Raw genomic sequence first — 22,677 nt, 5'->3', positions numbered from 1 at the left:
GCCAACCTTCAATCACTCGTGGGATTTTATTTTATTTATTTTTATTTTTATTTTTATTTTTTTTTGAAAATTTAAGCGTACAAACATTACAACTGAGTAAGAATCGTTTATCAACTTACCCAACAACTACTATGGAGCATCTTGGGGTACTTGGGAGATTTGAAATGCTCATCAGAATGGCCCAATAATGAAATATACCCCAGCTCAAATATCAGGTCATCATCTTGGAATATGTTACAGATATGAGGCTATCGTACACGTTGTAGCCTTCTTCACTTAAATAGAAGAGAGGAGACTTCAATGAAGATGGAATGACAGAGGTGTTTAACTAAATGGTGGGATGTTATGTCTTTACGAAATCCAATCTGCTCACCAGTTGCTAAACCTATGTACCTTTCAAAATTCAGTTCCATCCGTGATTCAGGTGGACCATACGGTAGGAAACAGTGTCCACGGCGATGCCTACCCTCCAAACTGTTTCCCTCGGTGTGGCCCACCTTAATTACAGATTATCTCAACTTTTGGACCCCAGGTCTAAATGTCTTTTGGGTATCTAATGGTTTAAATGCATTTCACATAATCATCATGGTGCGTTATGTGAAAAAATCAATAGTGGATTCTCTCACAACTGTTTCCTTCGGTGTGGCCTAGTCAACTGGTTAGCCTGATTTCCTGATTGCGGGCCTTACATAGGATTGTATGTCTAATGGTCAGACTGGATTTCATATACACATCACATTGGGCCCTGCCAAAAAAACTCAGGGAGGGATATCATGTTGCACGACTTGGCTTGGGGCCCACCGTGATGTGTGTATTTATAACGCCATCCCACTGTTGAAACCTTCTTAGGGCTCATTGTGATGATTCATTTACCATCCAACCTGTCCGTAATATTGCATAAACCTATGAATTTTTCAATTGTTGCCGTTCAATCCCCACTCTATTCTGTGGTGTGGCCCATTTGAGCGTTGGATCTGCATCATCTTTGGTCTTATGCTCTAAAATCAGTTGGCCAAACAGATGGGCGAAGTGGATAAATCACATACATCATAGTGGGCCTCACATAGCTTATGCCATGTGGTGACAAGGGACATCCCTGATTTAAAAAAAAAAGAAAAAAAAAAAAAAAGAAGTTACCCATGATGTCTACGTGAAATCCATTCCCGTCATCGAATGTGTAATCCCAATGTTAGGCTCAAGTCCAAAAAAATCAGGCTGACCCCTTTGATACAGATGGGCCACACTAAAGAAAATGGTTGGGAGAGAAAGCACCTTTGAATATATATATATATATATATATATATATATATATATATATATATATATACAGAGAGAGAGAGAGAGAGAGAGAGAGAGAGAGAGAGAGAGAGATCACCGATGAAGCAATCTGAGCCAAACCTCAAGAAAAAGAAAATCACAATCTTTTAGACCTATAACATGAACAACTCATTCCATGATTAATCGCATAGCCTTACTAGCGATCGCCATTTCTGAGTTAGAGAAATCCTTGAAACATCTACCATTTCTCTCTTCCCAGACCGACCGACCAGTAGATTGCAACTATTGCCATTCTCCACAGGCGCGTCTTTTGCTTACCCAAGCTAACTCCATGCCAAGCTTGAAGAAGATGGCCAAAACTTAGGACTATGGCCCAAAACTTGGGACAATCCGTGGTTCAAGTGAAACATACCGCGGGAAATAATTTGGAGGGTGGGTGTTGTCCTATACGCTATTTCTAATCTTATGATCCAGTTGAATGACAGATGGAAATGATTTTTGAGCCCTTTGCCTAAAAATAGGTTACAAAGGTGATGGTTGGAGTAGATTTTGAAAACGGGTCCCACTCGATCCAGCCAACTCCTTTGCTGTTAGGGAAGCTCAATATAAATCTTAGCTGGTGGGAGACCATTGGATGGGAGGGATTCGGTTGTAAACCATCTCCACGTGAGAGGATATAGATGAGAATGAATGGTACGTGAGACCATTAGAATCTATAATTTGGTAAATATAGAATTTATTGCTATTTTATAGTCAAATAAATATTTAAGAAGAATTTTTTGGTAAAAATTTTTGAACTTATAAAAAAAAAATAAAAATAAAATTATATTAGGATGAAAATAAGGTACCTTAACTGAGGAATAAGGCGGTTCTCATGAATGTTCCACCCACGGCTCTCCGTTATCAAAAGTGAACTACCAAAGCCTAGTTCTTCCGGAGAGATCTTTTCACATCGAAATTGAGTGGGATTTTCCAACCTTACGCATGCCATAGCTTGCAGGAATTAAAAACCGTCCAAATCATTGGGCCACTGAAAAAAGGATCACAGTCTAAAAGTTACATTTGAAAAGAAGATGTATGTGATCTAATTAGCCCAGGACTTGCTCGATCTTAGGCCAGCTTCACGAGCATCTCTGATCTTACACATCTTCCAAGATGCTGGCTTGACATTTGGGTTAACAGGTATGTTGTGTAGGATACGTTGCTTTTGGGCTGCAGGTGCGGTTTGGTCGATCGAGAAAATCGGGGTCGACTGAACCTTGTTGTGTTATTTCCAGTCAATTAAGGACTGGGACTGTTTCGGTTGACTGAGAGTATCTGTTGAAAGCTCGATTGACCGAAAGTGCAACCGATGGTTTATGCGTTTTTACGTAACTATGCCGTATATACAGCTAATTCCGAATTAGGGCTTTTATTATCGGAAAAATGCTAGTATATTTCTTTAAGAGGCGAAGGTTTTCCTGAGGTGAGAAGGTTTTCGATACTTGTAAGGGTTTTTCTCTAGGGACTAGGGTTTTTCTAGGGTTGCGCATCGTAAGGGGAGATCGACTGATCCAATAATCGAAGAAGGTGAGTGGTGTACTATAAAGTTTTGATTATAGTTGAGATCTCTGTCGCTTTGTGTAGTGATTTTTTCCCGCAAGGAGGGTTTTTCCACGTAAATAACATTATTATATTGTTTTTTTTTTTTTTTCTAATGAACTTGTTGCTATATTATTATATTATTCTATCTTCATTTATCGTGCTTCTGCAAAGCACATGGATTAGTGTTGGTGTTAGATTCAAATTTCTAATACCTAGGGTTATCAGGGTTTGTTGTGGTTTGGGTTTATATCATTGTGGTGTGATAATGAGTTGATTTACTCCAACAAAGTGGTATTAGAGAGTCAGGTTTGAGGACGTTTCAAGATTTAGTGAAGATGTCATGACACTGCAAGAAAGTAATCCTTTAGCCTCAATTTTTTAGCCTCGGTTCAAAAAAAGGAGGCTAAATGTGGTTCTTAGCCTTGGTTATAAAGGAACTGAGGTTAAAAATTTATTTTTTGCCTCAATTGGTGGGAAACTAAAGCCAAAAGTCTGTCATTTTGCCTTGGTTGGCGAGCAACTGAGGCTAAAAGTCTACCCTTTTACCTCGGTTGGTGAGAAATTGAGGCCAAAAGTCTGCCATTTTGCCTTGGTTAGTGAGCAACTAATACTAAAAGTCTACCCTCTTGCCTCGGTTGTTGAGAACTGAGTCCAAAAGTCTGCCCTTTTACCTCAGTTGGTGAGCAACTAAGGCTAAAAGTTTGCCATTTTGCCTCGGTTGGTGAGAAATGAGGCCAAAAGTGTGCCCTTTTGCCTCAGTTGGTGAGCAACTGAGGCCAAAATCTGTCTTTTTGCCTCGGTTGTTGAGAACCGATGCCAAAAGTCTGCCCTTTTGCCTCGGTTGTTGAAAAACTAAGGCCAAAAGTCTGCCCTTTTGCCTCGGTTGGTGAGAAACTGAGGCCAAAAGTCTGCCCTTTTGCCTCGGTTGGTGAGCAACTGAGGCTAAAAGTTTGCCCTTTTGCCTTGGTTGGTGAGAAACTGAGGCCAAAAGTTTGCTCTTTTGCAACGGTTGGTGAGCAACTGAGGCCAAAAGTCTATCCTTTTGCCTCGGTTAGTGAGCAACTGAGGCCAAAAGTCTGCCCTTTTACCTCGGTTGTTGAAAACTGAGGCCAAAAGTTTACCCTTTTGCCTCGGTTGGTGAGCAATTGAGATAAAAAGTTTGCCCTTTTGTGTCGGTTGGTGAGAAACTAAGGCCAAAAGTCTTCCCTTTTACCTCGGTTGGTGAGCAACTGAGGCCAAAAGTCTGCTCTTTTATATCGGTTATTGAAAACTGAGGCCAAAAGTCTGCCCTTTTGCCTCGGTTATTGAAAACTGAGGCCAAAAGTCTACTCTTTTGCCTCTATTGGTGAGCAACTGAGGCCAAAAGTCTACCATTTTACCTCGGTTTTTGAAAACTGAGGCCAAAAGTCTGCCCTTTTGCCTCGGTTGGTGAGAAAATGAGGCCAAAAGTTTACTCTTTTGCCTCGATTGGTGAGCAAATGAGGCCAAAAGTCTATCATTTTGCCTCGGTTAGTCAGCAACCAAGGCTAAAAGTCTACCCTTTTGCCTCGGTTGGTGAGAAACTGAGGCCAAATATCTGCCCTTTTACCTCGGTTGGTGAGTAACTGAGGCTAAAAGTTTACTCTTTTGCCTCGGTTGGTGAGCAACTGAGGCCAAAAGTCTCCCTTTTGCCTCAGTTATTTAGCAACTGAGGCTAAAAGTCCGTCCATCATTTTTGGAAACTCATTTATGGAAGTGGGCTGAAAAATTCTTTCTTGAACACGTCTATCATTGAAGCCTTCTTGAGGCTACCGAACTTTTGGATCAGAACCATATTTAGGTTTTTCCTTCATCCTGATTGAGATCACCTTATGAGCAAGTTGGATGTCATATAAACATTATGGTGGGCCACAGTAAGATTTCAAAGGTAAATGGTCCCATTATCACTAATCCATGCATTATGGCCCATTAGAGTTTTGAATCAACCTACTATTTTGGGTCCCATTCTAAAATAATCTGTCATAAAAGATGGACGGAGTGGATGCCATGTCATAGTGGGCCCACAGAGCTCTTTGCTTCACGGGCTATTACAACCAGGGATGATGTAGGGAATCCGTGCCTGGTCGGGCATGGTGAACGCCCCAGACACATGCCGATATTTTGAGAAAGTAGCAAGGGTAATTTCGACCTTTTAAAGTTATGGTGGCATTTTCGTTATTTTCGGTAAAGCCCGGCTACAAAAGCAAGCCACCATTCCTCTCTCAGAGGCTTTTCGAGCAAAAGGTCTCTCAGCGAGTCCAAGCAAGTCTCCCAAAACCCTCATTTCTCTCAATTTTCACTCGAAAATCGCCATTTTTTTCTTCAGTTCCAACCATTTCGTCGCTTGATGGCGAAAGGAGCTTCGGAATTCTCGTTTCTCGGACGTGCAGGTCGGTATTGCTCTTATTCCCACATTTTCTTGTTAAATCTCATCGAAGATCGGATGTTCTAGCTCTCAATTTTGTTTTTTTTGATTTGTTTGGAATTTCTTTGCTGTTTTCTGTTTTTTTCTCAATCGAGAACCCTAGATCGTCTGATTTAGAGAGGAATGTAGAGATTTTATTTTATTTTATTTTATTTTATTTTTTTTTTTTTGTGGAATTTTGTCGGATTCCCATAAAAAAGACCTTTGCGATTTCTTTGTTTGCAGATTTTGATTCTTTTCGCATGTTTTCGAGTTTTTTTTAGTCGAAACCCTAGAAACGGAGATTTCACACGGAAATTTCATTGATTTTTTAAAATGTTGGGAAAATTTTGCTTACTCTTGCTCTTGATTTCTCATTTTCTTTTTTCTTTTAATGATTTTTTTTTGCTATTTTCTGAGTTTCTGTTGATTCGTGACTCTAGAAGTGGAAATTTAGAGAGTGGAACTAGAAATTTTACGAATTTCTTTGGAAACACTTCTCATTGTTCTTATTTTTCATTTTCTTCATTTTGATGATCTTTTCTCCATCCTTTGTATGCAGTTTTTCCCATCTGAGACCCTAAAATTTTGGACTTGGAGAGAAGAATTTGGTTGCTGATGGCAGTTAGGTTTTAAAGACCAGTATATTAGGGGTTTTAAAAACACAGCATGTGCACTCCTGAGGCACAATGAAGACACCTGAATGATCGGGTCTTCGCTCCTGCATTTGATGCCCCCTGCAAGTTTCGGTAAAATGCCATTTGGCATAACTCCCAAACTAGGCCTAGTATTTCCTTTCCGGTCTCATGTCGTAAGGACCTCCAATTGTATGACCTCAGTGACGAAAATGCCCCTATGGTCATGTGCGAATGGAAACTGTTCTTCGTTGACTTTTGTGATGTAAATCCCGAAGGTCACGAGCTACTGTATATGAGATTGAAGAGGTGAATTGTGGACATTTGCCACTGGGACATTTGCCACAGATTACTAGAGGATATAATACTGGAATTTAGTTCCATATCCTGTAAATTTGTAACCGGATAAGGATTTTAGGTGAAATAGGTTCAGATCTTAGCACTGGAACAAGATCTATTGTTTTTTTTTTCCCCAAAATTTTGAGTCTCCCTGTTATCTAGATCTGTAGATAAACGGATTAGGGCTTTACTAAAAAATCTCACATTGTAAAGAGCTCAAAGGATTGAAAAATTTGATCCAGCGCTATCATTTCTTTAACTCGGATTGTTGTCATTCTAAGCTTTTAGATCAGATCTGTAAAAATAAAAATAAAAATAAAAAGGAGAGAGAGAGAGAGAGAGAGAGAGAGAGAGAGAGAGAGAGAGAGAGAGAGAGAGAGAGAGAGAGTAGCAGAACGAAGAAGACTGACAGCCTGCAAATGCTTCGTATCATGTAAATTTAAACCTAAGAGAATTTGGGTGTTTGCAGAGATGTCAGATCAGTACTTTGTGAATGAAGACTGAAGCAGAGGAGCAGTTAAAAGAGAGGGAGGATGGCAATGGAGATTATAAGCAGTGTATATATTTTCCTTCATTAGCCATCTCATATTTTAGACGAAAATCTCACTTCCTTGTTCCTCTTGAAGTCTCCTATAACATCTCCTATAACATCTCTAATGAGGATTACAAGCAGTTAAAAGAAATGTTGCTGACTCAATTGCACTTGGGAAGTTAAGAGGGAAAATCAGTAGAAGGAATCTGATATCGGTTGAAGTTAATAATAAGGAAATCAGTATGAGGAATCTGATACTGGTTCATTTCAATCATCTTACTTTAAGGTATGGCTTATGTTAGGTAGCCTCTTCCTCTTGTAAGCTTTTAATGATGCATACTTGTAAGTAGTTCACTCCTTTGTGGCTCTACATGCCAACCTGGCACAAATCTATGACATCCAAAGCGTTCATCTGGTGGGACATGCTGTTCAGATCATGCCCTCTAAAGAAATCGAACCTATCACTTATCTGGCAGCCCATGCATTGATGAAAGCAATGGATGGTCTAGAAAATTTAAAGGTCTATTTTTAGACCGTCCATTGTTTTAGTTCTTGCATTGCCTACTGAGTTTACCGGCCAGAGCACCTAATTTTACATGGTGTGGCCCACCAGTGTTTTGGAATTGCTTGATTTCTTGTGGGACTGATTCTTAATTTGTTTCTGCTTTCTGTTGATAGAAAACTTCAATCAGCTATACATATTTATAGAGCTTACACGTCAAAGGTTCTGTTTTTTAATATCTCTGGTGCATGATATTAAAAACTGGTACTTGGTGGTGAATTTTCTATTTTTCTTATGTATAACATTTACTTCGCTGCTATTAACTCAAATATGTTCCATAGAACTATTGAAATACCTATGCTTCTTTTACAATACCTATGTTCCTATGCTTCATGCTTTGTTTGCTAATGAACTCCATTAGCTAGTGACTTGTAGCTGGTTATTATGTTGACTTCTGATATCAGCAAACTTTCAACAACTAGTCCAAGTTTTTAAAGTGCTCTAACTATTCATGTTCTTCTTTTGGTTTTGTAACAGACAATTGCAACATTTTTTAGCTGTGTTATGTCTGCTATTGGAGGAAACAGTGCTGGTCCTGGTCGGTATATTGTATTAGTATTGCAGTTTCTTTCTTCTGCTCATATTTTGAGATCATACCTTTTTGTTATGCAATATAGAAGGGAATTGATTTAAGGCATTTTCTTTTATAGGCAATGCTATGGTTAATGTGTACATCAATCACGAGAAGAAGTTTGCTTTTGTGGATATGAGAACTGTTAAAGAAGTGAGAAATGCAATAGCATTAGACGGGATAACGTTTGAGGTAACCTTGTTCCCTTATTATTATTATTATTATTATTATTATTATTATTATTATTTTAAAGGTAACTTGTTCCATTTATTTCTAAAAAAAGTATTTTCCGCAATTTGATTTTGGAATGCATCTATACCAATGCTAGTGCTTGATTGTACTTTGGTTGAAAAATCAGCAGTTTGACAAGTCACTTAGGCATGTGGATTATGGTTAAATTTCAGATAATCATGAAATGATAGTCATTACAAAACAACTAAGCAAATCAGAAAGGAGCTCAACCCAAAAAGAGAATGATTATAAATGTTAAGCCACGACGATTTGAGAGGGGGGGGAACCGAATCTCAAATATTTGGGGACGTGAGTTGCATACAGGACTGGGTTGTAGCTCAACATGCAGAAGTGGAATGGGTTGTTGCGAGTTTTACGTCATTTATCTTCCGTTCATTATGCTCTGTTATTGGCATTCTGTTTTACATTTGTTAAGTTCCATTTGTTAGTTTCAGTTTCCCATTTTCCTTGTATGTCGGTTGTGGTACGTGGCTTTGCCTATTTAAGCAGCCATTGTTTTCGTTAATGGATATCAAGTATTTGCATTTAAAAGTGTGGTACGTTCTCACCCGAAGAGAATAATTGTATTAGTGTGTATATTCTTTGTGTTGGGACCTATCATTGGTATCAAAGCCAGGTTACTAATGGGTACTAACAAAGAGTGTATTGAGCACTTGAAATCTAGACTTGGTGTAGTTCACGCAGGACTTCAGCGAATGGAGGAAGCTATCAATCGACTTTCGAGTATAGTGATCGTAAACCAGGAAAATCCTACCCAGGAGAATCCTAACCACGACAACTATCACCAAGAAGGCGATAATGGGGGTCGGCAGATCATTTCCTCCAAAACGGCGAGGCTGGAATTCCCACGATTTTCAGGAGATGACCCAACCGTATGGTTCAATCATGTGGAACAATTCTTTGAATACCAAGGCACGGCAGAACACCAAAAGGTTCCCATGGCTTCTTATCACCTTGAAGGGGAGGCCAACCAGTGGTGGCAGTGGCTTCGTAAGACGTTACCGAAAGAAGGACAGGTGATTTTATGGGAAAGATTCCAAGAGGAATTATGGGCTCGCTTCGGACCATCAGGCTGTGAAGACTTTGATGAAGCTCTCTCAAGAATCAAGCAACTGGGGACGTTGAGAGACTATCAACGTGAATTCGAGAAGCTCGGCAACAAAGTAAGTGGATGGACGCAGAAGGCGTTGGTGGGGACGTTCATGGGCGGCTTGAAGGCTGAAATTTCTGATGGGATTCGGATGTTTAAACCGAAATCCCTCAAGGAGGCCATCAATTTAGCACGAATGAGAGATGAGTAGCTTGCACGACAGCGGCGGTTCATGTGACCACCACTTATGAGAGCTCCTCTAGCTCTTCCACAACCCACTCGTGTTGCTCCTGCTACTCCGGCTGCTACAATCAGGCGTTTATCCTAGGAGGAGATGTAGAGGAGACGAGTGCAAGGCCTCTGCTTTAACTGCGATTTACGGCTGGGCATCGATGCCAAAAAACTCAGCTATTACTCTTGGAAGGCAACGCAGGTGCTGGTAATGTGGTCTGTGAGGATGTCATTGACCAACAAACGGGAGAATTTGACCCAGGAGAAGATGCGGCAGAGGTGCAGGAACCTGAACTTGAACCTGAAATTACGTTACACACATTGACAGGATGGACTGCTCCAAGAACAATGCATATGATGGCAACAATGGGTTCTCTTGAAGTAGTGGTGCTGATCGACAGTGGGTTAACACACAACTTTATTAGTGATCGTCTGGCAAGCATGTTGCGGTTAACAGTGGTACCAACGGAAACTTTTACTGTTCGGGTTGCAAATGGCGAGCGATTGAAGTGTCAAGGGTGTTTTGATAAGGTAATAGTGAATTTACAAGGAACTGAGTTTTATCTCACCCTCTTCTCACTGCCGTTATCAGGTCTTGATCTAGTGCTTGGCATACAATGGTTGGAAATGCTGGGTTCCGTGGTTTGTAATTGGAAGCAATTAACCATGGATTTCATTTGGAATAACCAAGCCCGACGGTTGCAAGGACTGGGCAAGCAGTCCATTTGGGAGGCTACGTTAAAAGAACTCTTAAAGGATTGCTGACAAAGCCAGACGTTTTTTGCAGTATGTTTTCCTTCGGCTACAGAGGAAGTCTTACAGGGTGCAGTTCATGGTATTAATCATCAAGACATGCAGCGGGTAATACAGGAGTATGCAGACGTGTTCCATGACCCCTCATGCGTACCACATGTGCGTGAGATAGACCACTGCATTACATTAAAAGAGGGAACCGAACTTATTAATGTACGCCCTTACAGATATGCTCACTTCCAGAAAGAAGAAACAGAGAAGCAGGTGCAGAAGATGCTGGATTCCAGACATATTCGTGCTAGCACCAGTCCATTTTCATCACCGGTACTACTGGTAAAAAAAAAACATGGTAGCTGGTGATTTTGCACAGACTACCGTGCACTCAATAACGCCACCATCAAAGATCGTTTCCCCATCCCAACAATGGAAGACATGTTGGATGAATTACACGGTGCCGCATATTTTACGAAGCTAGATTTGCGAGCCGGATACCACCAAGTAAGGGTAAATCCTCCTGATATTTTTAAGACTGCTTTTCGTACTCATAATGGTCATTACGAATATCTCGTAATGCCTTTTGGCCACTGTAATGCACCCTCCACATTTCAGGCCATCATGAATTCAATAGTTCGAACTCATCTTCGAAAGTTCATTTTGGTCTTTTTTGATGATATTCTCATATATAGTCCCACTTGGGAGAAGCATGTGATACATGTTGCACAAACTCTGGAAATTTTGCGACAGCATAAGTTTTTTGCTAAGGCAAGCAAGTGTGTTTTTGGCCAATAAGAATTGGAGTATCTGGGGCATATCATCACGCCGCAAGGAGTGAAGGTTGATGATAAAAAAATTGAAGCCATGCTCACATGGCCCCGACCTGCTAATATTTCTGAATTACGTGGGTTTTTAGGCTTGACAGGTTACTACCGGAAGTTCATTTAAAATTACGGCATTATCGCTCAACCCCTCACCAACCTACTCAAGAAGGGGAAGTTCGGATGGCATGAAGAGGCCGAAACAGCTTTCTCTGCTCTTAGGCGAGCAATGACCACCACTCCCACTTTGGCTATGCCTAACTTCAATGACTCTTTCACCATTGAGACCGATGCCTCTGGAGATGGGATTGGCGCAGTTCTAACTCAGCAAGGCAAGCCCATTGCCTTTATGAGTCGTGCACTTGGAGTTACCAAAAAATCATGGTCAACCTACGCCAAGAAGATGCTTGCAATTGTAGAAGCCATACGCATGTGGCGACCTTATTTATTGGGGAGGAAATTCTTCGTTCAAACCGACCAGCGCAGCTTGAAGTATTTTCTGGATCAACGTGTAGCAACGCCGGAGCAGCAAAAGTGGGTAGCCAAATTAATGGTCTACGACTACGAAATTATTTATTGTCCAGGACGCGAGAACTCAGTAGCAGATGCCCTTTCACGCCAGCCAAATAGTCCAGTACTTCATCATCTGCACACAGCCGCTGTTACCTTGTGGGACAAGATTAAAGCTGCTTACGAAGGGAATTCTTATATTCAGCCCGTAGCTCAGGTGGCAAAAGATCAAACCGATGGTCCCTATTCTCGGCTCCATGAACTTTGGTTATTTAAGGGAAGGGTGGTTATTCCTTCATGTGTGACGCTGCGCACTAAGCTCCTGCATGAGGCACACAACACCAAAATTGGTGGACACTCGGGCGTCTTATGGACATTCAAACGGCTAGCTCAACAATTTTATTGGCCTAAAATGCACCAATCCGTCCAGGAGTATGTCAAGCACTGTGAGATATGCCAAAAAATGAAGTCTGAGACACTTTCCCCTGCTGGATTACTACAACCGTTACCCATCCCCTGCCAAGTTTGGGATGATATTACTCTCGACTTCGTTGAAGGATTGCCAACCTCTCACGGCAGGGATGCAATCTTAGTAGTCGTTGACAAGTTAAGTAAATTTGCATATTTCTTAACTTTGTCCCATCCATTTACTGCTAAGAGTGTGGCTGAAAATTTTTTGGAAGGAGTTATCAAGTTGCGTGGCCTTCCGAAATCGATCATTAGCGATCGGGATCCAATTTTTATTAGTTGGTTTTGGCAGGAATTCTTTCAAATGTCAGGTACTCAACTAAAACTCAGCTCCGCCTATCATCCGCAAACCGACGGTCAGACGGAAGTGGTCAATCGTTGTGTCGAACAATATCTTTGTTGCTTTGTTCATCAATGGCCGCGTAAGTGGAGCACTTATATTCCATGGGCTGAGCTATGGTATAATACAACATTCCATGCATCTACTGACATAACTCCATTTCAGGCATTGTATGGTTGTTTACCTCCTCTCCTTCATAATTACCGAAGTGGTGATTCTTTGGTACATGAGGTAGACCAGAGTCTCGTGTCCAGAGATGAGTTGCTGCGTCAACTTAAAGCAAAATTGGAATCTTCCATTAATCGTATGAAGCAGACAGCTGATCAAAGCAGAAGGGATGTGACTTTCGAAGTGGGTGATATGGTGTTTCTCAAGTTGCATCCTTATCGGCAGCAATCAATTTTCAAACGTGTACACCAGAAGCTTGCTAGTCGCTTTTACAGGCCCTATCCAATTGTATAGAAAATCAGAACGGTTGCTTACAAGCTTTAGCTGCCGGACGGAGCACGAATTCATCCAGTCTTCCACGTCTCACTGCTAAAAAATTTCGTGGGAGATCTCGTGGTACCTTTTACGGAACTGTCACCAGTGAACGATGAAGGCATAATTTTACTGGAACCTCAACAGATTTTGGACACTCGCTGGGTCAAACGAGGAAACAGGTTTGAAGAAGAGAGCTTGGTTCAATGGAAGTGTCTACTAGCGGAAGAGGCCACATGGGAATCAACTCAGTCGTTGCTTGAGCAATTTCCGCATTTAGATCTTGGGGACAAGGTTCCGCTTGATGGGGGAGGGATTGTTAAGCCACGACGATCTGAGAGGGAGGGTAAACCGAATCCCAAATATTTGGGGACGTGAGTTGCATACATGACTGGGTCGTAGCTCAACGTGCAGAAGTGGAATGGGTTGTTGCGAGTTTTACGTCATTTATCTTCCGTTCATTATGCTCTGTTATTGGCATTCTGTTATACATTTGTTAGTTGCAGTTTCCCGTTTTTCTTGTATTTCGGTTGTGGTACGTGGCTTTGCCTATTTAAGCAGCCATTGTTTTTGTTAATGGATATCAAGTATTTGCATTCAAAAGTGTGGTACGTTCTCACCCGAAGAGAACAATTGTATTAGTGTGTATATTCTCTGTGTTGGGACCTATCAATAAACTTGGTCTGATTGACAAAAAAAAAAGGTCATAGAGCCTATCCAAACACACAAGAAGCCTGCTCTGATGTGGCACTTCTGATGAAGAAGCCGAAAGGTTCATGTTCCCCTCAAGATGGTAATGTAGAACCCACCCACCCTCCTGAAAATCTTGAATTGCTTCCAGTTGTAGAGATGCGTGATGCCATGGATGACCCAGTTCATGGTTGAAATGATGAGGCTGTTGATGCTGCCAAGGATGAAGAGATGGATACTATGAAGGAGCTGGCAGAGGAGCCTAATGAACCCATACTACAGAACGCATCCGATGTAACTTAAAAGAGCTCTCAGAGAAGCCAAGAGAAACAATTGAAATGTTTGATGGGCATCTTCAAGTTAGCGAAGTAAATCATGATCCACAACAGTCCACTAGAGAAGTCGAAAGTGAGAGGGAAGAAGGAGAGCTGGTGCCAGATGGGGCCCAACCACAAGACAGTGTTGATGTGGCAGGCATGATGGACATGGAACCTGACGATAGCTTGGGTGAGCCTGGTGATGTAGCGGCTGACATTGATAATGACAGAGCAATTATTGATATGGGTGATCCAGCCGTTGAGATTGCTTCCCCTATGGTACATCTGCCACTTATTTTTTGGGTTAACCGCCTTTTCTATTCTTAATTTATACAAGCCAACCTCTAATTGCAATTCATTTGAACAGTGTATGAAAACATGCCTTTAGTTTATAAAAAGATCTATTAAAATTCAAACAGAAACATTAACCACACTTCAATGTTTGGTTCTATTCTCACTGAGTGGTCTTAATTGCCTTTCTTTACAACCCACTGTGACTCATGCTAGAACATTCAATCCACTGTCTGCTTTGACAAACAAACAGGATTCATAAAACAAACGGGATTCATAATCAAGCTGCCATGAATAGTAAATGCTTGTCTTCCTATGGAAAAAGAAGAAGGAAACAAGATCTCTGGAAAAAGAAGAAGTCCCAGTGTCAGTGCCCTATGGTGCAATTCCCAAAAAACACAACCAAGTAAAAAATCTCTTAATGAAGCCAGCAGCAGCAGCAATGACAGAAATCCTGGATGTACAGCAGCAGCAGCAATGACAGTTTGCGTTTTGAAAACTTTAAATAGACCATTAATTATTTGGTTGGTACTGTGCTAATTTTTGTCTTGATGGATGTTAAATGGGTGAAACATGCATAGGTTCAATCATTGGTTGATTATAATATTGTTAGCTTTTGTTAATAGAAACTAGATTTAGTCTCAGTTGATGCCAGTAAAGGTTAAATCTATCTGTAGTCTCAGTTTTGCCTCAGTTACCTAAACTGAGACTACAACTCCTGTGGCTACACTACGCCAAAACTGTGAAAAAAGGACGGTCCAAAACCATCTCAAATGACCAAAAAGGACGGTCATGGACCGTCGCATGGGTCGTCAAATTTTGATGTGTCGTATTACTTAAAGGACGGTCAAAAACCGTCGTTCTTATTGACGAAAAAAGGACTGTCATGGACCGTCTCTTATGAGCCTTCAAAGGACGGCCATCGACCATCCTTTAAAAGGACGGTCATGGACTGTCCTTAAAAAGGACTGTCATAGACCGTCTCTTATGAGCCTTTAAAGGACAGCCATGGACCGTCCTTAAAAAGGACTGTCATGGACTGTTTCTTATGGCCCTTGAAAGGACGGCTATAAACCGTCCTTTAAAAGGACGGTCATGGACCGTCCTTCAAAAGGACTGTCATGGACTCTCTTATGAGCCTTCAAAGGACGGCCACAGACCGTCCTTAAAAAGGACTGTCATGGACCGTCCCTTATGAGCCTTCAAAGCACATTTTCAGATTTGAGAAGATCAATATACACCTGTTACAATATATTTCATCGTAATCTTCCTGATATACACCTGTTATATAATCTATTTCATCATATTCACATTCATATCCATCTAAACCCAAACTATGTAAATCCAACCTAAACTACATTCATCCAAACATAAACTACATCCATCCAAACACAAACAATCTTATCCACATTACATTCATCTACGCATAAATACATATAAGTTTAACATCATAAATAAAAAAAGAAAAAAAAATCACCAACAATTTTCTCTGTGTCTTTCATTTGAAAAAAAATATTAAACCAACAAAACATTATAATTCAGAATCATGAAGAATTGCATAAACTTCTTCCAAAAAAGTAGGCACTTTTTTTAAAAAAAATAAAACTAAGAATAGGTTTAGGTTATAGGTTATTGGTTTAGGTTTAGGTATAAGTTATAGGTTTAGGGAATTGAGAATAGGTTAAGGTTTAGGTTTAGGAAATCGGGTTCTTGTTCGGGATCGAGTTTAGGTTTGGGTTTTCAAGTTTAGGTTTAAGTTTAGGTTAGGTCGTTGAGATTAGGATTAGGTGTAGGTTTAGGTTTAAGGATTTGAGAATACATTAAGGTTTAGGTTTAGGAAATCGGGTTCGGGTTCGGGATCGGGTTTAGGTTTGAGTTTTCAAGTTAAGGTTTAGGTTAGGGTTAGGGAGTTGAGAATAGGATTAGGTGTAGGTTTAGGTTTGGGGATTTGAGAATACATTAAAGTTTTAAGTTTATTATAGGTTATAGGTTTAGGTTAAGGTATAGGTTTAGGTTTCAGTTTAGGTTATAAGCAATAGGTTTAGGGAATTGAGAATAGGTTAAGGTTTAGGTTCAGGAAATCGGGTTCAAGTTTGGGATCAGGTTTAGGTTTTGGTTTTCAAGTTTAGGTTTAGGTTTAGGTTAGGGAGTTGAGATTAGGATTAAGTGTAGGTCTAAGTTTAGGGATTTGAGAATACATTTAGGTTTTAGGATTAGGTTTAGTTTATAGGTTATAGGTTTAGGTTTAGGTTTAGGTTATGGTTTAAGTTTAGGCTTAGGTTTAGGTTATAAGCTATAGGTTTAGGGAATTGAGAATACGTTAAGGTTTAGGTTTAGGAAATTGGGTTCGGGTTCGGGGTCAGGTATAGGTTTTGGTTTTCAAGTTTAGGTTTAGGTTTAGGTTAGGGAGTTGAGATTAGGATTAGGTGTAGTTTTAGGTTTAGGGATTTGAGAATACATTAGGTTTTAGGTATAGGTTTAGGTTTAGGTTATAAGCTATAGGTTTAGAGAATTGAGAATAGGTTAAGATTTAGGTTTAGGTTATAAGCTATAGGTTTAGAGAATTGAGAATAGGTAAAGGTTTAGGTTTAGGTTTAGCAAATCGGGTTCGGGTTCGGGATTGGGTTTAGGTTTTGGTTTTTAAGTTTTGATTTAGGTTTAGGTTAGGGAGTTGAGATTAGGATTAGGTGTAGGTATATGTTTAGGGATTTGAGAATACATTTAGGTTTTAGGTTTAGGTTTAGGTTAAAGGTTTACAGGTTTAGGTTTAGGTTTAGGTTAAGGTTTAGCTTGAGGCTTAGGTTTAGGTTATAAGATATAGGTTTAGGGAATTGAGAATAGGTTAAGGTTTAGGTTTAGGAAGTCGGGTTCGGTTTGGGATTGGGTTTAGGTTTGGGTTTTCAACTTTAAGTTTAGGTTTAGGTTAGGGAGTTGAGATTAGGATTAAGTGTAGGTTTAGGTTTAAGGATTTGAGAATACATTTAGGTTTTAGGTTTAGGTTTAGTTTATAGGTTACAGGTTTAGGTTTAGGTTTAGGTTAAGGTTATAGGTTACAAGTTTAGGTTAAGGTTTAGGTTTAGGTTTAGGTTATAGGTTAAAGGTTATTGGTTTAGGTTTAGGTTTAGGTTATAAGATATAGGTTTAGGGAATTGAGAATAGGTATAGGTTTAGGTTTAGGAAATCGGGTTCAGGTTCGAGATCGGGTTTAGGTTTGGGTTTTCAAGTTTAGGTTTAGGTTTAGGTTAGGGAGTTTAGATTAGGATTAAGTGTAGGTGTAGGTTTAGGGTTTTGAGAATACATTAAGGTTTAGGTTTACGCTTAGGGTATATGTTATATAGGTTTAGGTTTAGGTTATAAAATATAGGTTTAGGGAATTGAGAATAGGTTAAGGTTTAGGTTTAGGAAATCGGGTTCGGGTTTGAGATCGGGTTTAGGTTTGGGTTTTCAAGTTTAGGTTTAGGTTTAGGTTAGGGAGTTGAGATTAGGATTAGGTGTAGGTTTAGGTTTAGGGATTTGAGAATACATTTAGGTTTAGGTTATAGGTTATTAGTTTAGGTTTAGGTTTAGGTTTAGGTTATAAGCTATAGGTTTAGGGAATTGAGAATAGGTTAAGGTTTAGGTTTAAGAAATCGGGTTTGGGTTTAAGTTTGGATTTTCAAGTTTAGGTTTAGGTTTAGTTTAGGGAGTTGAGGATTAGGTCTAGGTTTAGGTTTAGGGATTTGAGAATACATTAAGGTTTAGGTTTAGAAAATTAGGTTAGGGATTGGGTTTAGGTTTGAGTTTTCAAGTTTAGGTTTAGGTTTAGGTTAGGGAGTTGAGATTAGGATTAGGTGTAGGTTTAGGTTTAGGGATTTGAGAATACATTTAGGTTTTAGGTTTATGTTTAGGTTATAGGTTATAGGTTTAGGTTTAGGATTAGGTTAAGGTATAGGTTTAGGTTATAAGCAATAGGTTTAGGGAATTGAGAATAGGTTAAGGTTTAGGTTTAGGAAATCGGGTTCAGGTTCGGGATCGGGTTTAGGTTTTGGTTTTCAAGTTTACGTTTAGGTTTAGGTTAGGGAGTTGAGATTAAGATTAAGTATAGGTATAGGTTTAGGGATTTGAGAATACATTTAGCTTTTAAGTTTAGGTTTAGGTTATAGGTTACAGGTTTAGGTTTAGGTTTAGGTTTAGGTTTATGCTTATGCTTAGGTTATAAGGTATAGGTTTACGGAATTGAGAATAGGTTAATGTTTAGGTTTAGAAAATCGGGTTCAGGTCCGAGATTGGGTTTAGGTTTTGGTTTTCCAGTTTAGGTTTAGGTTTAGGTTCGTGAGTTGAGATTAGGATTAGGTGTAGGTTTAGGTTTAGGGATTTGAGAATACATTAGGTTTTAGGTATAGGTTTAGGTTATATGTTATAGGTTTAGGTTTAGGTTTAGGTTAAGGTTGAGGTTTAGGCTTAGGTTTAGGTTATAAGATATATGTTTAGGGAATTGAGAATAGGTTAAGGTTTAGCTTTAGGAAATCGGGTTCGGTTCGGGATCGGGTTTTGGTTTTGGTTTCCAAGTTTAGGTTTAGGTTTAGGTTTGGGAGTTGAGATTAGGATTAGGTGTAGGTTTAGGTTTAGGGATTTAAGAATACATTTATGTTTTAGGTTTTGGTTTAGGTTATAGGTTATAGGTTTAGGTTTAGGTTTAGGTTAAGGTTTAGGTTTAGGCTTAGGTTTAGGTTATAAGATATAGGTTTAGGGAATTGAGAATAGGTTAAGGTTTAGGTTTAGGAAATCAGGTTCGGTTCGGGATTGGGTTTAGGTTTGGGTTTTCAAGTTTAAGTTTAGGTTTAGGTTAGGGAGTTGAGATTAAGATTAGGTGTAGGTTTATGTTTAAGGATTTGAGAATACATTTAGGTTTTAGGTTTAGGTTTAGGTTATAGGTTAGAGGTTTAGGTTTATGTTTAGGGTAAGGTTTAGGTTTAGGGAATTAAGAATAGGTTATGGTTTAGGTTTAGGAAATTAGGTTCGTGTTCGGGATCGGGTTTAGGTTTTTGTTTTCAAGTTTAGGTTTAGGTTTAGGTTAGGGAGTTGAGATTAGGATTTAGTGTAGGTTTAGGTTTAGGGATTTGAGAATACATTTTGGTTTTAGATTTAGGTATAGGTTATAGGTTATTGGTTTTGGTTTAGGTTAAGGTTTAGGTTATAAGCTATAGGTTTAGGGAATTGAGAATAGGTTAAGGATTAGATTTAGGAAATCGGGTTCGGGTTCGGGATCGGGTTTAGGTTTGAATTTTCAAGTTTAGGTTTAGGTTTAGGTTAGGGAGCTGAGATTAGGATCAGGTGTAGGTTTAGGTCTAGGGATTTGAGAATACATTAAGGTTTAGGTTTAGGAAATCGTGTTCGGGTTCGGGATCGGGTTTAGGTTTGAGTTTTCAAGTTTAGGTTTAGGTTTAGGTTAGGGAGTTGAGATTAGGATTAGGTGTAGGTTTAGGTTTAGGAATTTGAGAATACTTTTAGATTTTACATGTATATTTAGGTTATAGGTTATAGGTTTAGGTTAAGGTATACGTTTAGGTTTAGGTTATATGTTATAGGTTTAGGTTTAGGTTATAAGCTATAGGTTTAGGGAATTGAGAATAGGTTAAGGTTTAGGTATAGGAAATCGGGTTCGGTTTCGGGATTGGGTTTAGGGTTTGGTTTTCAAGTTTAGGTTTTAGTTTAGGTTAGGGAGCTGAGATTGGATTTGGTGTAGGTTTAGGTTTAAGGATTTGAGAATACATTTAGGTTTTAGGTTATAGGTTACAGGTTTAGGTTAAGGTTTAGGTTTAGGCTTAGGTTTAGGTTACAAGATATAGGTTGAGGGGATTAAGAATAGGTTAAGGTTTAGGTTTAGGAATTCGGGTTCATGTTCGGGATCGGGTTTAGGTTTTGATTTTCAAGTCTAGGTTTAGGTTTAGGTTAGGGAGTTGAGATTAGGATTAAGTGTAGGTATAGGTTTAGGGATTTGAGAATACATTTAGGTTTTAGGTTTAGGTTTAGGTTATCGGTTACAGGTATAGGTTTAGGTTTAGGTTTAGGTTAAGGTTATAAGCTATAAGTTTAGGGAATTGAGAATAGGTTAAGGTTTAGGTTTAGGAAATCGGGTTCGGGTTCGGGATCGGGTTTACGTTTTGGTTTCCAAGTTTAGGTTTAGGTCTAGGTTAGGGAGTTGAGATTAGGATTAGGTGTAGGTTTAGGTTTAGGGATTTGAGAATACATTTAGGTTTTAGGTTTAGGTTTAGCTTATAGGTTCCAGGTTTAGGTTTAGGTTTAGGTTAAGGTTTAGGTTTAGGCTTAGGTTTAGGTTATAAGCTAATGGTTTAGGGAATTGAGAATAGGTTAAGGTTTAGGTTTAGGAAATCGGGTTCGGTTCGGGATCGGGTTTAGGTTTTGGTTTTCAAGTTTAGGTTTAGGTTTAGGTTAGGGAGTTGACATTAGGATTAAGTGTAGGTTTAGGTTTAGGAATTTGAGAGTACATTTAGATTTTAGGTTTAGGTTTAGCTTATAGGTTACAGGTTTAGGTTTAGGTTTAAGTTAAGGTTTAGGTTTAGGCTTTGGTTTAGGTTATAAGATATAGGTTTAGGGAATTGAGAATAAGTTAAGGTTTAGGTTTAGGAAATCGGGTTCGGTTCGGTATTGGGTTTAGGTTTTGGTTTTCAAGTTTAGGTTTAGGTTTAGGTTAGGGAGTTGAGATTAGGATTAGGTGTAGGTTTAGGTTTAGGGATTTAAGAATACATTTAGGTTTTAGGTTTTGGTTTAGGTTATAGGTTACAAGTTTAGGTTTAGGTTAAGGTTTAGGTTTAGGCTTAGGTTTAGGTTATAAGATATAGGTTGAGGGAATTGAGAATAGGTTAAGGTTTAGGTTTAGGAAATCGGGTTCATGTTCGGGATCGGGTTTAGGTTTTGTTTTTCAAGTATAGGTTTATGTTTAGGTTAGGGAGTTGAGATTAGGATTAAGTGTAGGTATAGGTTTAGGGATTCTAGGCTACATTTAGGTTTTAGGTTTAGGTTTAGGTTATGGATTACAGGTTTAGGTTTAGGTTTAGGTTTAGGTTAAGGTTATAAGCTATAGGTTTAGGGAATTGAGAATAGGTTAAGGTTTAGGTTTAGGAAATCGGGTTCAGGTTCGGGATTGTTGAGGGTCAAATATTGTATATTAGACCCCATTTATTAGCTGGATTTACGAGCATGATATTGTTTAACGCTCTATTTTTAATCATGTTGTGATGTAAGGCGAATCTACGAGCCTGGGCCGAAAAGGGTGCTTAAAGCATGGATTTAACGCTCTGATGACACCAGAGCATGGGACAGACTCCAGAGAACCAAGATCGATAGAATTACACACCAGGGACCCGAAAAAATCGAGAAACTGAAGCTCAAATGGCCTGAAAGTCAGCTAGAATGCAAGATCACTAGGTTTCCACCATCTGTTCAGCTTGAAACTTTATACATGACTCGAGGACCAAAAACTAACCGTACATGTCAAATTTCAGTCATTGGATCTTTCTAGAAGTGACCCAACGGACAGATCAGGCCATAAATCAGTGATTTGGGGCCCGCCTGGTATCTGGAAATGCGTCAATTTTGGACTCAACGCCTTAAATGAGGCAAAAAAATGGATGGACGGCACAGATTTCTCTCGAACATCACGATGAACCCATATGTACATTGCATGTACATAGGGTACATGTGCACAAGAAGTGCACCGGACGGAGAGTCTGGTCAAACAATGGACTAACCCGAAGTTCGTTTTTTAAAAAAAAATGGAAATAGCGTCCGACGCTGTTTCGACGGATGATCGCTGTGGGCCCCACTCACTCCCCAGAATGCTGATCCTAACCATACACTCGAACTCCATGGTCCATATTACCAAGCCCTAGGTGACAAAATTCCAAGAAACAGTACGGATGGGTTCCTGGCAGTTCAAACGGAAGATGGATGGTGGATTGAACCGGCTTGTGGGCCACACCAAAATCAAACTGAAACTATCCCTTCCCGAACGGTTCTTCGTCCTGAATCCAATGGACGGCTTGGATTTCTCAAAACAACAGTGAAGTGGGCCCCACCATCGTCACAGCGTTAATGACGTTACTCTGTTTCGTGGTCCGGAAGAACCAGACATTCAAAGGGAACTCTTTCATTTTCCTTATTTTCTTTTTCTTTTTCTTATTCTCTTGCTGTTATTTTTTGTTTCTTTCTTTCTCTCATGACTCCTAAGGTTTTTAACCTAATCATGTTTGGCTAAAACCTCTTAGCTAGGGCTAAGAGGTGAAGCTTGTAACATGATGGGAGACTTTACCTTATGCCGTTGATTTAATTTATATTGAACTACCTTGATTGCGGTTGAATTAAGGGAATACTTTTAGTTTTTAATGGTTTGTTGTGACTGAAATTACAATAGATTTGCAATGGCTTTGAGTATTTCTTTCTCCTTTTTATGTTTATGACGTCAGGAAGTCCTGTTGTTCGCCATCGTCTCATGGGCATGGTCGGATGACGGTACCC

The 22,677-nt window shown here is 39.5% G+C and overlaps 1 protein-coding gene across 1 annotated transcript; it reads left to right on the top strand.

The window, feature by feature from the left end:
- Nucleotides 1–8,729: 8,729 nt before the first annotated feature.
- LOC131218423 (uncharacterized) lies at nt 8,730–9,497 on the top strand. Its single transcript, XM_058213002.1, has one exon. The coding sequence runs from the start codon at nt 8,799–8,801 to the stop codon at nt 9,474–9,476; it is 678 nt and encodes a 225-aa protein (XP_058068985.1). The 5' UTR covers nt 8,730–8,798; the 3' UTR covers nt 9,477–9,497.
- The last annotated feature ends 13,180 nt before the right edge of the window (nt 9,498–22,677 follow it).

This window comes from Magnolia sinica, chromosome 11 (genome assembly GCF_029962835.1).
Source record: "Magnolia sinica isolate HGM2019 chromosome 11, MsV1, whole genome shotgun sequence".
NCBI lineage: Eukaryota > Viridiplantae > Streptophyta > Magnoliopsida > Magnoliales > Magnoliaceae > Magnolia > Magnolia sinica.
This window is presented reverse-complemented; position numbering and strand designations above follow the sequence as displayed.

What these genes read in the sequence shown, in the direction of transcription:
- LOC131218423 (XM_058213002.1), top strand. Translation starts at nt 8,799, where the DNA reads ATGGGTACTAACAAAGAGTGTATTGAGCACTTGAAATCTAGACTTGGT.